This window comes from Xenopus laevis, chromosome 8S, assembly GCF_017654675.1.
Source record: "Xenopus laevis strain J_2021 chromosome 8S, Xenopus_laevis_v10.1, whole genome shotgun sequence".
Classification (NCBI taxonomy): domain Eukaryota; kingdom Metazoa; phylum Chordata; class Amphibia; order Anura; family Pipidae; genus Xenopus; species Xenopus laevis.
Window position 1 is genome coordinate 33,841,184 of NC_054386.1, and position 17,826 is coordinate 33,859,009.

General features: G+C 42.0%; 1 protein-coding gene and 1 long non-coding RNA gene across 3 annotated transcripts in view; one reads left to right on the plus strand and one right to left on the minus strand.

Annotated features, from left to right (window-relative positions):
- LOC121397671 overlaps positions 1-1,896 on the minus strand; it is a 66,337-nt gene extending 64,441 nt beyond the window's left edge. The window contains exon 1 of the long non-coding RNA XR_005963822.1: positions 1,763-1,896. This is a non-coding gene — a long non-coding RNA (uncharacterized LOC121397671). The remainder of the gene's footprint in view (positions 1-1,762) is intronic.
- The window catches only part of fubp3.S (far upstream element binding protein 3 S homeolog), a 49,462-nt gene continuing 33,461 nt past the window's right edge, over positions 1,826-17,826 (plus strand). Inside the window, exons 1-2 of one of the 2 annotated variants that reach the window (XM_018231915.2) lie at positions 1,826-2,064; positions 14,097-14,202. In XM_018231915.2, coding sequence (XP_018087404.1) covers positions 1,978-2,064; positions 14,097-14,202 — 193 coding nt within the window. In that variant the 5' untranslated portion in view covers positions 1,826-1,977. 2 annotated transcript variants of the gene reach the window in all.

Consider the following 17,826-nt stretch of genomic DNA (forward strand, 5'->3'; position numbering starts at 1 on the left):
CTGTGTGTTTGGAAATCCTGCTGTGGAAGTTTCCGGCGCTGACAGTCACGGAAAGGAGATTTACACGTCTGTCAGTGATAACTCAGCCAATCATTCTTGCCACCAGGGCGGGTGGGAGAAGCGGGTACTCTGATTAGTAAACTCTTAATATGCCAGCAATTACATTCCTGGTAGAGAAGGAAAGCTGGCAGAGCGTGACTAATGATGCGACATGGAAAGATGCCATGAACTGGTGCCAACGTCTCTTTTCACAAGCTGATTCATTGCCCAGGCAGATGGGGGGGCACTTTATCAACTGGATACCAGGGTTGGGAACTGTCAGTTACTACTATCTAGTCAGCATTACTGAGCAGCTATCCAATGGGCAATAGGACCCTATATCCTGCATAAGGAAAATAAATAGTGTGTTCTCCCTATTCATCTCTTAAAACCATAGTGCAGGTATGGGATCCATTATCCGGAAACTCATTATCCACAAATGACAGAAACCCATTATCTACAAATGGCAGGAAGGTTATCTCCCACAGACTCCATCTTTAAAATCAAATAATTTAAATTTTTAAAAAGGTTTTCCTTTTTCTCTGTATTAATAAAACAGTAGCTTTTATTTGATTCCAACAAAGACCAAATTAATCCATATTTAGAGGCAAAATAATCCTACTGGGTTTATTTAATGTTTATATAATTTGCTAGTAGACTTGAGGTTTGAAGATTGAAATTAAGGGTAAATCCGTTATGCTGAAAACCCCATACCCCAAGCATTTTAGATAACAGTTCCCATACTGGTATAAGGATATATTTGACAAGTTATTTATAGCACCAGGGTGACCTAAGAATTAGGAGACAGCAATGTTCTTGGGTAAAGGGCTTGCTATGAAATATGTTATACACTACTCTAAGCATTTTTTTTACTTGTTCTGCATTATGTATTTTGTATGATTTTCAAATCAATAGACTTCTGATTCTGGCCTGCAGGTGAAACTGTTGTCTGGTTGTTAGGGCCTCAGACCCCAGCAACATAAAAATAAATTGACAAGTAAACACTTGTGCGTAGTACAGGAGAATACCTATGCTGCCACTGTTTTATGGGATCTCTCTGTACAGGCTATGAGCAAACTTAGGAACTGTTCTGCTGAATTGTGCTTAGTACAGGGGAATACCTATGATGCCATAGTTTTTAAGATTAGGCCGTTTCCGGACTCCTTTATGAAAGATTCTTCCGAATTCCGAATTGAAGCCAAAATGAAAGGAGAAATGACAAGTCACGTGATTTTAAGGATTTGGTTAATACGGGCATTTAAATTTGGTCAAATCCAAGTCCTGGTGAAAAAGGCCGAATACCTAACTGAATCCTGGATTTGGTGCATCTCTACTCTTAACACAATCAATATATTTAAAGGACAAATAAACCTCTCTTAACGGAAATCCAGCCGCATATCATGGTGCCAGCAATTCTTAAGTTAGGGTAATGGACACTGTACAACTACAGCACATTAAGTAGTTTTAGTGATGCCATGCTAATTGCAGCCCCTCCAGTCAGATGACCTGCTGCTACCCTACAGGCTACAGTACACGTGGCAAGGCTCAAAATGCTAATCAATCATATTATCCTGATATAATTATATTCTGACGCCCCAGATGCTCCTAACTATTTAATAGCGATAAACAAAGTCCTACTATTAGGGGACTGCCAACACATCAGCAGCCAGGAAACTCATCCTCCTCCCCCCACCAACAGGTCTAAACTCTCCTCCTCACTCACATGTTTCACAGCCACTTCCGCCCCCCGAGCCTCGTTCTCGCCTGCCATCGACGTCATCTTGGTTGCGTCCTATGTTTGCAAACGCAAGGGTTGGCTTCTATTTCGACGGAAGTGTCTCAGAGGTTGTAGTTGCGGTTCTTCCGTTTCCGGGTCCCGGTTAGCAGCGAGTGAGGTCGGGAAGCAGCGGCGGCCTCCTCCTGTGGGCGGCGGGTGCCATGGCAGAGCTGGTGCAAGGACAGAGCGCGGCTCCTGTAGGGATAAAGGCCGAGGGATTCGCCGACGCGCTGCACCGGGTCCGACAGGTGAGGCGAAGTTAGGCCGCTGTCAGGCCTTATGGGGGGTGGGGTGGTATAGGCCTGAGGGGCGGGGGGGAGCCATCCCCTGCTTTACTGACACGTTTTCCTCCGTAGATACTTTGAGAGAGATCTTTTTATACGGCTGCATCCCACTGGGCCGCATAACCATGCAGACTTCTACTTTATCAGCTACTTTCAGAAGATTTTCTCTTCTCAAGAGCTAGCACTCTACCCCTCCCCCTTTACTAATTATCTACCAGTAATTACTTGGCTGCTCCTTTCACATCTGAAAGCACTGCAGCAGTGTATGTAAGCAAGGCTGCTCTGCACTTTATTCTGCAGATAGTGGTTGTGGGCATTTGCACTGCAGTGCTGCAAAATATGGCCTCAAAGGCTGCATCACTTCAAGGACCTGAGGCTACCCCCTCCCCCCCAGCTTCATTGCAGAAATACAAACTGATATTTCACAGCACCAAAAGTACTTAAAGCTTATTTTCTGCTTGACGTTGATCCTAGTGTTAAGGGGGCCATACACTATAAAACCTTGCCAAACAAGCGGATATGCCCACTAACGGCCTTGGAGATATCGGGTGAATCCGAGCGATTGGATTACAATGCTACAAATTGGTCGCAGGACCGCAACAACTAACTGATGTGGTCCTGGATCGTTGATAAAATCTAACTTGACCAGTATCTGACCAATTTTTGGCCTGATATCAATTGGGAGGACCCATCTGGTACCTACACACACGGGCAGATAAGATGCCAAATGGGTGTGAAGGACCAATATTGACAGCTTTAATCTGCGCGTGTATGGCCACCTTTAGGGATATATTTATCAAAGAGTGAAGTTAGAGATCACCACAGTCATCTAGATGGAATTTCCGCTAATCTCCCTTCTTTTCTATGGGATTTTGAAGGGATGAAATTTAACCCATTGATAAATACTAGGTATGCACCGAATCCAGGATTCTGTTTGGTATTCGGCCAGGATTCGGGCATTTTCAGCAGGATTCAGATTTGACCGAATTCTTAAAATCATGTGACTTTTTGTCACAAAACAAGTAAGTAAATTTATTTTGCCGCGCACGTTCCCCGTTGCTGATTTGCATATGCAAATTAGGGCTCGGTAGTCGCCGAGTCTTTCACGAAGGATTCGGGGGTTCGGCCGAATCCAAAAAACTGGATTTGGTGCATCCCTAATAAATACACTTTTATCCCATAGAAATGAATGGAGAGTGGCGGAATTTCACTCGAGGACTGTGGCAACCTCTAACTTCACTCTTTGATAAATATACCCCCAAGTGTTGTCAAGGTGCAGGCACTAACGCAGAAATGCACAAATGTCCCCCTTGAGCTAACTACTCCAGTGTTCTAGTCCCTCTTTCCATCTGAGTGCTGCAACTAGGCTTTTGCTGCAACGCTAGGTGGCATTGGTACCTGCAGGACATAGTAATAGTGAGTTCTATGGGTCACGGGTCTTAGATGCACTCTCTGTCCCATCCTTGCACAAACGGGGTTAGTTAGGGCCTATGCCCTCTCCTCTGGCCCACTGTTGAATGCATTGTATAGTCCATACCAGTAGTATTACTAACCAGGAGTTTACTTTTAGTGATGTTGTCCCATTAGGATCTACATCCATAAAAGCATTGTTATTCTCTCCCATTTAAAATATTCCTTAATTATTATATTTGAGAGAATTCCCTGTATATTGCTATATTCAAGAAACCACTATTTCTTATTTAACAATAAATATTTGAATGAAACTGGAGGGGTAGTTTAGACAAGCTGTTTGTTGACTGTCTTGATATCTACTGATTAGTGATGTGCGGGTCGAGAAAAACTAGAACCGTACCCAACCCTAACCCACTGCATCCCAGCCCACACCTGACCCTAACTAATCGCGCTCCCCTCTTTATATACCCATGTGCACCCCGCTGTGACATCACAAAAGGGGCATGGCTTGCCCCTTTTGGCTCACACAGAGGGGCAGATTTACTGAATGGTGAAGTGACTAACATTAGGGAAAATTCGCCAGCGTGACGTCATTTAGTTACTTTGCCGATTTACTAACGGGCGCAGGCCTAACTTCGCTAGCGAAGGAGATAGACTCTAGCGGTAATTCACTCCCTTACACCTGCCAAAGTTGCACTCTGGCGAAGGGAAACTATGCAAATTCACTAAGATGCGAATTTTACTGAACGTTACCTCTTGTGCCAGACTTGCCTTCCCCACCTCAGACCAGGCCAAATGCAATAGAGTAGATAGGAGTTTCTCAAAAAAATAGTTGAAAATTCCCAAAAAACACTGGCAACTTTTCATTTTTCAGGGTGATAGGCTGCAAAACATCGGAAATTTTTTCTGGGGTACTCGGCTTCCCCCCTAAATTTCCTAACATATGGTACACAAACTATACACTGGGTTCATGTGTAGGGCAATATAACAACTCTATTTTCTCTTATTATGGTTTCCTAGGCTTGTGTAGTGTAATGTATTGGCTGCAACATATACATCCATTCAACTTTAACTTCCTGCCATTTGCAAATTAGCCAACGCAAGCTCAACTTAGTCGCTTGCCGCAGTAACGCTAGCACAACTTTGCCAGCGTCCGGCGCCCTTGACGCAACTTCGGATTTTAGTGAATTTGCGTTGTCCTTGCGAATCTACGCCTGGCGATGTGGGCGAAGAGGGCACTAGCGCAAATTCGTCGCTTAGTGAATCTGCCCCAGAGTCTGAAATGGGGCAGAAGGTGGCTGTGTGTGGGGAGAATGGAGGCTTAAGTTCAACCTGAACCCGCCTGAGGACGTACTGAGGAAGTTGGCCCGACCAGGGATCGCACATCACTACTACTGATCACCAGCTAAACACTTGTAGATACCAATCTACCTTTTTGACATCCCTGGTCTAAACATATACAGTACCATGGAAGAAAGGGGAATCTCAGCCCTGCTGCTGGGTTCACTGACGGCAGGCTGGAGACAATTATTTTTATTTCTTTTTTTTTTTTTTTTACATTTCTATATAGGCACTCCCCTCCTGATGCCTATATACAAATACGGTCCTGCTATGTAGTCAGTCTAGAGAGACTTGACATAAATGGAAGAGGTGGAGGAATGTGTCATGATGTGCTAACTCTAAAAGAGTGGACTTGACTTGTGCTCAATATGGGGGGGTGTGGAGTTGACAAAATAATCCTTAAATACAGGATTGTATAGAGCTTCTAATTTTATGCTGAGCTGTAAATGTCAGTCAGCAGGCACTGGTAGCTCCTATTGTATTTTTGCTACCTGATCAGTACTGTAAAGGCATTATATTAATAGAAAAGTATAGATGATATAGATGAATAAAGTCACATCTTCTGCTGATAGCAGGTATAGATTTTATGGGATTGATATATTACTAGAATCTGGTACCCACCTTTTGCATGGTTGCAATGGACCTTCCTTACACTTCCTCATGGATTGCAACTATTCAAGCACTTACTCCATCCATCAGTTTTTTGGGTTTGGCTGTATATAGGTTCCTCTATATCAGATGTGACCAATTTAGAACCTGGTCGAATTTGCATATGCCCAAACTTCTACAAATGCAGAGTATTATAGGTTAATCCTAGGGTTAAAGGTGAATTGGAATCTTAAAAATTTCTGAGGATTGGTGCTATCTTGGATTTAGAGTAGTTTAGAAACCCTGGCAAAACCTTCATCTTTGAAGGCCACTAGTTGGATGGGCATTTCACAAGTTAATAGCTGCACTTGAATAAGTGACACAGAATGGTTCAGTGACAGGGCATCACTGTATGGAAAATGGATCATTCTGCCTCCAAAAGCAAAGTTTTAATGGCGTCATAATCTGGTGCCTTTCAAACGTGCCTAAACAGAGTGTGGAGGTAGTCTCCCGTCTATGAAAGTATTTGTAGCTTCAAAGGCAACCTTTGGAAGATGGAGAAATCATGCCTCTGTTGTTTTGCCCAGTCGCACAAGATCAGCAATGAAGCTCTCTGACAACATTGCTGGAAATCTTCACGCTTACAGCAAGTCAGCCACCCATGAATTTCAAGCCGTGGCCCATTTCCGAGATACTGGAGTTCTTTTCAGAAACGGGTGGCTGTCTGGGTGCTGGATTCCCAGGCAAGTCTCTTGCTCATTGGTGGGTTAAAGTTATTTCTGATCATCGAATGATTTTAAGGTGAGAATCATATGACTGGCAGAGAGCAGAGGCAACTAGACAAGCAGTGACATGGTTTCAACGTTTTTATAATTACAGTGTATAGCAAAACCTTTACTGTTTGGCAAAACCTTTATAGAGGCGGAGGAAGTGTTTATGGGCAAGGTGCTATGAGACAGAGTCGATGACTGTAAATTCAGTGGTTTAGTAAGGAAGGGCGCAGGTTTGTTAAGGCTTCTGTAGAGTTTATCATCTTCCTGTGACCTCAAGCAGCGTCAGACTATTTCTGATCACATACTGTGGTTTGTGGCTGCAGTTATCTAATCTGTCAGCAGCAGCCTCGGCTAATGAGTGTCTGCTGTGTTTAGAAGCCGCTGTCTTGGGATGATGAATTAGAACGTTAAATGCACAGAAGACCAAGATCTGAGTTTGTGTGTGGGGGGGGGGTGGCTTTTGCAAAACTTAACGTTCCAATTCTCTGACAGCTGTTCACCTACAACGGGTGTCTGATGGGTAGGTTGATGTGAAACAGCAGCTGAGGAACTGTTGTTTATTTAGCCCTTGCCTAGTACATTATGGTCTGTGCATGTGTTAGAGAATTGGGTGTTGGGGGTGGTACAGCAATGAACATTTTGGGAAAACATTACTTCCTTCCTATGGATCCCTATGCTGTTTAGAGCGGGTTGCACCCTAAGTACTCTCTGGATCTAAGCAACCAGTCCAGACGCTGATTTACTGACTTCAGAAAAAGGTTGAGACATTGTTGTTTTAGCAATGAATGTAGGATCATTAGTGTGGGCCCAGTTTCTACCTGTTACTAGTTTAAGGGTAAGGCCAGACGAGGAGAGTCGGGGAGATTTTGTCGCCTGGCGACTTATTGCCACGTCAGTGAGGCAACTTTGGGCGACTATTGAAAACGCATCACCGCGGGTGCATTAGCGCAGGCGATTTTGCGCTGTAGCCAATGGGGAAAAACACTGAGGCAGTTCAGGGAGACAGTCGCGCAAAAGATGTGGCGATAAGTCACCAGGCGACAATCTCCCCAAATCTCCTCGTCTGGCCTTACCCTTATAGGAAGAGGATTAAGTATGCGATTAAATGGGTTTTTGGCTGTGCTCTTAATTCCATTGACTTATTCCCAATAGATTTTTGTTAACGACGGCTAGGTTCTTATGTATACATTGGAATGTGCATGTAAAGGTTTTGCAGCTGCTGTGACGTGACCAGAAGCTCAAAATATTTAATTATATTGTGTTTTGGGTTGGACTTGTCCATTTGTAGCTTAATTTCATTGCTAGCTCTCTCTTTCAGTAGAAGTGACCATACTGTGAAACACACCTCTGCACTAAATGAAGCCCAGCTTGTTTGGTGCAACAAAAGATATATTGTTCTACAATCCATAGCATGGATAGTAGTAGGTAGGGCAAAAGCTTCTGTGTAAAATAGGTGAAAGGGAAATAGCACAAGAAGTTTTTACAGTGTGTGTTCCACTTGTAAGCATCACAATTCTGCTCATCATTTTTAGTTCCCCTATTATTTGTCTAATATAGTTCATTATTTATATTCCTTTTTCTCCACCTTTGATTATAGGAAAGTATTGCTTACTTGACTATGACCTATGGGATGTTTTCCTATTTCTCTAATGAGGGCAGGACTGCTGCTTCCAATGGGGATATTTTTGAGGAACTTTGAACGCCAGGGGGCAAATTCACTAAGCGCCGAACGCTAGCGTTACTTCGCTAGCGTTTGGCATTTTCGTTACTGCGCAAATTCACTAACGCGCGCAGTGTACTGAACGCTACCTTTTACGCTAGACTTCCTTCGCCACCTCAGACCAGGCGAAGCGCAATAGAGTAGATAGGGATTGCTTCAAAAAAAGTCAACATTTTTTCTAAGTCCCAAAAAACGCTGGCGTGTTTTCTACATTATGGGTGATAGGCTGAAAAAGATTGAAACATTTTTTGGGGCTCCCCTCCTTCCCCCCTACATTTCCTGACTCATGGCAACTTACCTAGACAGTGGGCACATGTGTAGGGCAAAATAAAATTTTTATTTGATGTTTTGAAGGTTTTCTAGGCATTTGTAGTGCTGCTACATATTCCTCCATTGAAATTTGAATTTGGCGCCGTATGCAAATTAGCCTTCGCTAGCGTAACTTCGCTTTACTTAGCGAATCAACGCTAGCGCAACTTCGTAACCTTACGCTACCCCTGAGCGCAACTTCGGATTTTAGTGAATTTGCAAACTGCTGGCGAAACTACGCCTGGCGAAGTGCGGCGAAGTTACGCCTGGCGCAACTACGAATCTTAGTGAATTTGCCCACAGGAGTTTTCTCTACTGGTGGAATTCATCCTTATTGGATAAGCTACCATTGTCTTGTGCTGACTGCTCACAGCCTTCCTTATCACCTTACTACCTACTTAACAGCTGGAGAGCCAAGGTTCCTGATCCCTGACCTAGTCCAATAGGTTATTCCCTAAACAAGTATGGGACCTGTTATCCAGAATGCTTGGTGTTTTCCTGATAACGGATCCTTCTGTAATTTGCATACCTTAAGTCTACTAGTAAATTATATAGACATTAACTAAACCATACAAGCTGGTTTTGCTTTCAATAAGGTTTATAATTAATTATGTCTTAGTTTGGATCAAGTACAAGGTCCTATTTTATTACAGAGAAAAGGGAAATTATAATCAAATAAACCAAATTTTTAAAAATGTAGTCTAAAGAGGACATCCTTTCCGTAATTCTGAGCTTTCTGGATAACTGGTTTCCGGATAAGTTTATTCTTGGCTTGTACACGGATACCAGAAAACTTCACATTGGTATTACCTCGAACAGTCCCATGCTTGTACAGAGAGCTGTTTTGCATCAATGCTTACATAAAACTTTACTTCAGTAGAGGCTTTGTCATACAGTTAGGTATGATCACTTATAGACACTGTCTACACACTTTTTAATCGTGGGTTTTGTTCATTTGTGTTTGTGTCCAAGTGTTGGATTCGGATCTATATGTTTTGTGTGCAGACTAGCTCACCCCTGCCTCAGCCAAGATCGTATTGATTACGGAGCACCAACCTCAAAAGGTTAAACTTTAAAGAGCATTATATAGTGCAACCATGCATGATCTCTTCCACCAAAGTGAAATTCAGCACAAAATGTTATCAGCGTACGTATGACAATCCCAGATGTTTGCTATCTTGTTCTGTACATTTCTGTTTGTGCTAAAGCCCTGTGAACATAGCTTAATAAGCGTGCACCTTCCCTGTGCGATTACATATACAGAATATCTGTAGATGGTACAATAGCTCTTTGGTAAACTTTGATGTTTTTCATAAACTAAATATCAACCGCAACCCCAATGGTAAAAACAGTGGTAACCTTTGCTGCTGCATATTTGATTATGCCTGTCCTGCTTGAGTCTCTAGCTATCTTTGTATTGGTGCATACACAAGGGCACAGATCCTACGTCATACACATTTGACGTAGGGATGCACCGAATCCACTATTTTGCATTCGGCCGAAACAACCAAATCCATGGCAAAAGATTCTGCCGAATACCAAACTGAATCTGGATCCTAATTTGCATATACTGCTGCTTCAAATTAGGTATGCACTGAATTCAGGATTCGGTTCGGGATTCGGCCTTTTTAAGTAGGATTTGGCCGAATCTTTCTGACCGGCCGAATCAAATTCTAATTTACATATGCAAATTAGGGGTGGGAAGGGGGAAGAAACATTTTTTACTTGTTTTCTGACAAAAAGTCATGCGATTTCCCTCCCCACCCCTAATTTGCATATGTAAATTAGAATTTGGTTCGGCTGGTCAGAAAGATTTGGCCAAATCCTGCTTAAAAAGGCCGAATCCTGAATTTGAAGCAGCAGTCCTGTTCTGCTTTATGGCTGAGATTCTAGTTATCTGTATAACAGAGCATTCTGTCCCAGTGGCTGCACAGATCCTGTCTGATCCACATTGGAAGCAGCAGTACAGCCCTGCTTTATGGCAGCTGAGATTCTAGATATCTGTATAACAGAGCATTCTGTCACAGGGACGAATATCCTTTCCAAAACCCATAGAAACCAGCTGTCCTGTCTATCACTGATTCCCTTTAGTGTTTGTCAGATTCTTACTCCAAACAGGTAAATTCTGTGTTTTTCATTCACACACTGTGTTAATATCACTTTGCACTTTGCTGAAAAGCATCTGAACTTGTATTTTTTTGTTCAAATTCCATTTCTGTTTTGAGCTTTAGCTTTCAAATGTCAAATCCCATAACAGTGGCCCAAGAACTTCTGTAAATGCAACAATTTGCCAAGTCTGATAATTATTCCTGCCTTAGACCAAAGAATGGGCAATTAGATGTGACAGCACCTATTGTTCAAACACAATCAGTTCCGTAACCACTTGGGTGCAAAGATTTGTATACAGCTTTTTATTTTTTTATTTTTTATTTTTAATGCTTATATTATGGACAGTTGCTAACGGAAATACAGTATATTATTCGGTGTGTTTGTTATATATGTATACTATTGACCCCCATCTTTATTTATATACTGCCAGCGTATTCTGCATTACAAATATTATACATCATTCACATATATATTTGTCAGTGTGGGGGTTCAGTTCTTTTCAGTGCATCATATACAAATGTGTGCTCTCCTCTTGTTTGTTTTTGAGAGTCCTATAACTTTCACCAAAGCTTGAATGGATTCATTCTCATTTGCAGTTGCATTTTCCTAGCCAATGCAAAGGAAATCTCCTGCACTGAACAGCCAGAAAAAGATACTAAGTTTCTAAAGCTCAATTGGCTTTTGGCAGAGAGCCCAGAATATGTGGCAAAGTGCTTTTAGATACTTTTGTAACCACTGAAGATGAGCAAAGAAATAATTTTAACTATAGAAGATAAGCAGGTCTCTTGGGGAAGAAACTGACTTGCAGTTTAAGGGTGGTGGCACACGTGAAGATTTGGGGGGATTAGTTACCCAGTGACAAATCTTCTCCTTTGGGCGACTAATCTCTCCAAAATGCCTTTCTGCCGGCAAGAATACAGGATGGCATAAGAATCGCTTCAGATTTTCGAAGTGGCCCGAAGTTGTCTCACAATGCAACTTTGGAAATGTATGCCACCCCGTCGGAGATTCCTATTTTTGCCGACGGGAAGGCATTTTGGGAGATTAGTCGCCTGAAGTAGGGGAGATTTGACACTGGGCGACTAATCCCCTCCGTCTGCCACTGGCCAGTTTGCCTTTGTTTGCAAAATTGTAATAACACATTAAAAACCACAGAAATGTGTTCAAACTTTCATAACCTGCCAAAGTTTGTACAAAGAATATGGTAATTAGGGGGCTTGGCCACAAACAGGTGTGGTCAAAAAATTGCTGCACTCCGAGCGGCAAATCTTTTTGTCCCTCTGTCTATTTCCAAAATGTTGGGTTAGGTAGGTTTTTTTTATTTAAAGGTGAAGGAAAGGTACCAAAGCAGTTTATTTATAATAGAATAGCCACAATAGTGCAAGCTATAACACTAGTTATTCTGCAGAATGCTTTGCCATACCTGAGTAAACGGCTCTAGACACTATCTCTGTTTGTTTAGGATAGCAGCTGCCATGTTCACTTGGTGTGCCATCACTTCCTGCCTGAGTTTCCCTGCTCCGTCATAGCTCTGAGCTCAGATTACAGCAGAGAGGGGACGAGGGAGGGGGAGAGGAGCAAACTGAGCATGCTCAAGCCCTGCCCTGGAGGTTTATGCTGAAAACAGGAAGTCTGATACAGAAGTCATTGTGTACACAATAGAAGGAAAAAATGCAGTGTTTCTTTTCACAGAGGGCTCAGAGCAGCATTATTTTGAGGGTTTACTGGTATATTTATATAGACCTTTCTGATAAAGCTTACTTAGTTTTAGCCTTTTCTTCTCCTTTAATTTAACCTCCACCAGTGCTGACACATGCACATAATGAGCAACAGAAGCATGTTATGTGCTATGCAAGACATGGCCGCTCTCACCAGGAGTTCCAAGTCTTTTTTCCTTACTTCACAGTAATGATCTGGTTACTAAGTTTCCAGCAACCTAGCAACTGAACGACTGAGCAGAAATGCTTTCTTCTGCTTCAATTTGATCTGCTTTGGGGTTGAATGTATAATTGCCCTATAAATACTGTTACCAGTAACATCAAACATTTAAAAAAAAAAAATTGTTTGTATACCACGAAAAAAACAGAGAACAACTTGGTTAATCCCTGTTGCAGAGCTATGAGAACCAGTAGCCTGCATCGTCCCTGAAGGTCACACTCGGATTAATGTGGGGAGAGCTGAGCGGTGCAGCTAATATTCCGGTGTCACATTGACTCTCTTATCTTCTTCTGTCCACCAAGTCATTGAACTGTTGGCTCTGGCTTCCATGCACGTGGGCTGTTTTCCTGTTGCACCCTTTTTTTTTCTTTTGCAGTCATAACTCTTTATGCCGCGCTTTTCAGTCTTAATCCAATTCCTGTTTGTAGGCTCCTGCATGGCCTGTCCCATGAAGCTGATGCACTAAAACAATAAATGCAGGCAGAGATCCAAACCTTCAGTGTCTGCTGGCAACTTGTAGCAATGTTCAGTTGAGTCATGCTGGGAGTTATTTGTCATGTATTGTAGCCAGCCTTGGCATTCAGTGTCCAGAGCTTGAGCAGCTGAACTGTTTCTGCTCCGTGCCCCCTTCTTCTTAGTCAGCACTTGCCTGTGGTATCCGTGCTGCCAACAGGTCACAGCTGAGTAAAGTAAAAACTGGAATACACTTACCAAATACATAGATGATCTCCTAAATATCAAGCGTTTTATGTATATTATCTTAAAGGAACAGTAAAACCAAAAAATGAAAGTGTATTAAAGTAATGAAAATATCTTGCCCTGCTATGGTACAACTGATCTGTTTGCTTCAGAAACACTACTATAGTTCATATAAACAAGCTGCTGTGTAGCAATGGCGGAAATTGAAAAAAGGCTACATGGCACAGGTTAAATAGTGGATAACAGATAACACCATTGTGTTCTACAGAGCTTATCTGCTGTGTAACTTAAGCCTTTTCTCAAGGCTCAAGTTACCCCATTGCTACACAGCAGCTTATTTATATAAACAATAGTTGTACATATCTGTTATCTACTGTGTATCCTGTGCTTGAATGGCTGCCCCCATGGCTACACAGCAACTTGTTTATATAAACTATAGTAGTGTTTCTGAAGCAAACACATGAGTTTTACAAGTGCAGGGCACACTGCCTTTATTTAATTATCTAAATTATCTAAAATTTAGCAGAACATGATTGTTCATCAATAAAGTCTGTCAAATCTGTTTCCTAACACGGTTTTGTCGTGTCCCGGCTTTTTCAACGGTGATAGTGTGCCGTACAGTAATTTGGACCATAACAACCAGATGGCTGAAATTACAAACTGGAGAGCTGCTGAATAAAAAGCGAAATAACTCAATAACCACACAAAAAAGAAAACCAATTGCAAATTGTCTCAGAATATCCCTCTCTACATCATACTAAAAGTCAAATCAAAGGTGAACAACCCCTTTAAATAATACAAAACTGAACTTAAAAAATCAGGATGTCCCAGCCAATTAACCCTAATGTCAACAATTGGATCCTAGGCTCTACCCGTCGGAAGAGGACCACGTCACGGTGCAGAAATGATCTGCTTCACTTTAAAGTAGAGAGGCAATTAGCAAAGGGCCACATCAAGTTTTTTAATCTCCCCTTCCTGGAGTGCGTTGTGTGCCATTGAAATTTGCATTGATATCCTTCCCCAGCAGCATTTTTTCTATAACCTTATAATCATTTTGTGTTTGCAACTCATGTTTTTTTCTTCTTCTTTTACTCTGCCTTTTACAGATAGCTGCTAAAATTGACGGAATCCCCCACTTGAATAATTCCGGACCTTTAGTGGACGCATCTTTGTATGGTTATGGAGTCCAAAAGAGACCCATGGATGATCCTGGTAAGTACAATTGAGACGTTACTATAGTTAGTTAATATAGTTAGTTAGCCAAAAATGTAATGTATAAATAAAAAGGCTGGAGTGACTGGATATCTAATACAATAGCCAGAACACTACTGCTTTTCAGCTCTTTAATTCTAGTTAGTCAGTGACTTGAAGGGGGGCCACATGGGACATAACTGTTCAGTGAGTTTGCAATTGATCCTTGGCATTTAGCTCAGATTCAAAAGCAACAGTTATGACCCTTGTGGGGCCCCCCTCAAGTCACTGTCTGGTAACCAATCAATGAAACCAAGAGAGCTGAAAAGCAGGAAGTAGTGTTCTGGCTGTTATGTTAGACATCCAGTCATTCCAGCCTTTATATAAATTACATTTTTGGCTAACTAACTATATTGGAAACCGTTTTTATTTTGCACAGCCTATCTATTTACCCAGTTTTTATTTTTATACTGAACAATTCCTTTACGGAGAAACTATACAGACTGATCACAGCAACAATAGCGCAGTGATTGTTATGGAGAAAGATGCTTCCTTCTACTCCTTTGTATTTTCCAGTCTGCTTTAAAGACGTCTAATTGGGAGATGAGGCTTGAAATTTGGCTTCCTCTGCCATGCTGAGATGCTACATAGATCACTTGTTCTCAATAGGATCGTATGTTCATTATCAACTGCCTTTTTTTTTTCATTTTTTTATAACTGTGGTTTGGGCTCGATCTAAAACAATTTGTCTTTGTAGTTTAATGATGATAGGAAGGCGTGGCTAAATAATATTCCTGTTGTAGGGCGTAGGTGCTAAGCATACAAACACAATGATCCTTGATTTTAGAGAGCTTGGGTTATATCTGTCCATGTGTTCCTGACTTATGGTACAGTTCTCTATTTGATGAAAGCAGAAGGTCCCATAAAATGAGTTTATTCATACAGTTACCCAAAAATCGTGTTCTCCCATAGATGAGATGAACTCATGGTACCAGAGTTTCACTTCTAGCTGAATGCTTGCCAGAAAGCCAGTCCTGCATCATGAGGTTTCCATTGTTCTCTCTATTGATAAGTAGGGATGCACCAAATCCAGTACTTTAGATTTGGCCGAACCTCGCGAAAGATTCAGCCGAATACCGAACCTAATCCGAATCCTAATTTGCATATGTAAATTAGGGGTGGGAAGGGGAAAACTTTTATTACTTCCTTGTCTTGTGACAAAAAGTCACGCGCTTTCCCTCCCCACCCCTAATTTGCATATGCCAATTCGAATTTGGTTCAGCCGGGCAGAAGGATTAGTCCGAATACTGCTTAAAAAGTCCAAATCCTGGATTCGGTGCATCCCTATTGATAAGCCACATAGCCAAATGTTCTTGTTTGTCATGGACAACAAGATCAGTTCGATAACTTTGTGCTCTTACTTCTGAGTAGTACTTCTACAACAGTCGACACCATGCCTGCTTCCACAATACAGTACAACCTTCTAAGCAGATACCTGTGGAGGTGTTGGCAGCTGTCCAAACAGCGATTATTGATTTTTCTTTGAAAAAAGCCTAGTTACTTATTACAGGCAGCCATGTAAAAAGAACTGTTACCAAGAATCACACTCCCTGAAATATGAGCGAGTTTTACTGCATTGTTGTAATGCAGCATATAGAGTGTTTGTTTAAGTGCAGTTGGCTTCCATGTCCTAGAGTCCATTTCAACGCAAGTAACATTATTTGAAGTCTACTCAAAGGAAAACTATACTGTAGGCAGAGAACTCCATGCGTATACTATTTGGAATTGTTTTTTTTTTTTTATGCCCTTAAGGAGCTAACGGTCTGTACCGACCAGGTATGAGTGACCATATACATTGAATCACGTTGAACATGGTTGAACTCGTCCCTTTTACTGGCATTGCCTTTCCACTGCGGGAACCTTTGGTGGCAGGAGCAAGGAACGCTTCTCCTGATTCCTAGACACAAGGACACACCTCCCCTTATAATAATTTGAATGTCACCACTCAACATCTGCTTGCTGTTGACCATCATCTGCACGTGTAGAAGGTTCTTTTATCCTGGAGATCTAATGGGTCGACATCTTGGGCAATGCCATTGTCCATCTTGTAGGCCACATGGGTGAATATTCATGTATTAGCCAAATCTTTTGCGATCCAATGATGGGCCCTAAGGTTTTACCTTGTTTTTGGTAGATACTTAGTATTGATGGAAGCTCAATGGATTCCCCACCCAATTTACTCATAAATGTCTCATCCTTTTATATTATCTGGGATCCTCTTGGTGGAAAAGTGGCATTGCTACTTTTACACCATATTTTTATAGGGTTTAGATGACCTAGAAAAATTGCAAATGCCGTCTTCTCTAAAACCATACTCAACTAGGCTGAGGTTAGAGCATGCTACAGGCCCAGTTCTGGACTCCTGCTTGGATGGCTTTAGCTAACATTCTTGTGTGCTGGTTCCGCATGCCCCCTTTATTCACAATGAATAAGAGCACTGTGTGTTCCCTCCTCTCTTCTTTTCTTCTCCATCTGACAGACCAGCCGGATTTTTTAAAAATAATTGGCACCTGTGAATGATCGTAAGTAACTTTGCACTGCATCTCATGCAGGTATATGTCCACGGTTTGACTTCTGCATGTTGCACCTCCGCAACCTGGTCTGTAGCTGGGAAGAAAGACAAAACACAAACCCTCCCTTCCCGGCCCCTCAACAACCCCCTCTGCTCCTTGGTCTCGTCTCTGTGTAGTATCCTCTGCATTCTTTTGTTTGTAAGCAGACAGAAACCTGGGAGATGTAGTTTGCATGATGAGAAGCATGAGCTAAACCATTTAGCTGCATGTGTTGCTTGTCCCAAACCCGTTGCACGTTGTAAAGCAAAGTATGCCCTGTTTGTGAGCAGCTTTCTTTGTATGTCTAAGGCAAAATACATTTTTCAGGAACAGTCATATAGGTGGGACCTGCCTTGGTGCTTGCCTCTGCTTTTATAATGACATCCAAAAGCACTCTTGCCCAGTGTGCATGTGCGTGCATCTGGGAAGCATCCATAACTTGCATTGGATGCTTTTTAATAGAGGCATTTGTGCTTTAACCATACGGTTTTCTTTAAGAGTTTTTACAAAGGTTGTTTTATCATTCACATTTAAATCCTTTTCTAAATCGAATTCAATGAAAATGTAAGGAAGGACTAAAGCCTAAATAAATGCCTGGCCTGTATGCTGTACTTACTATAGCAGTGCAGAAGTTGAGCAGCCCTATAACGACAATGATGTAGGTCTTTTAAAGTTGTCCCCAGCATCTTCCCATCTTGGATTATGTTGGGCATCTTTTTATGTGTCGTTGGCACTGCACGTGCTCCGTGTGCTCTGGGCTGCTGTTAAAGGAAAAGGAAAGTTAAACTCGAAATGTTGTACATCATGGGCTTCTGTGCCAGCCCCGGACAACCAAAGCCCTTTAGCAGGGAAGATCTGTGATTCCAGAGATGCCCCAGTAGCTCCCCATCTTCTTTTCTGCCGATTCACTGCACATGCTCTGTGCTGCCACAGTCTAAAGCTGATTATTAATTAATGTAGATAATTACTACAAGGCAGCACAGAAACCAATGCAACTAGCATCAGAATTTAATAACCAACCCTGTAGCATTAG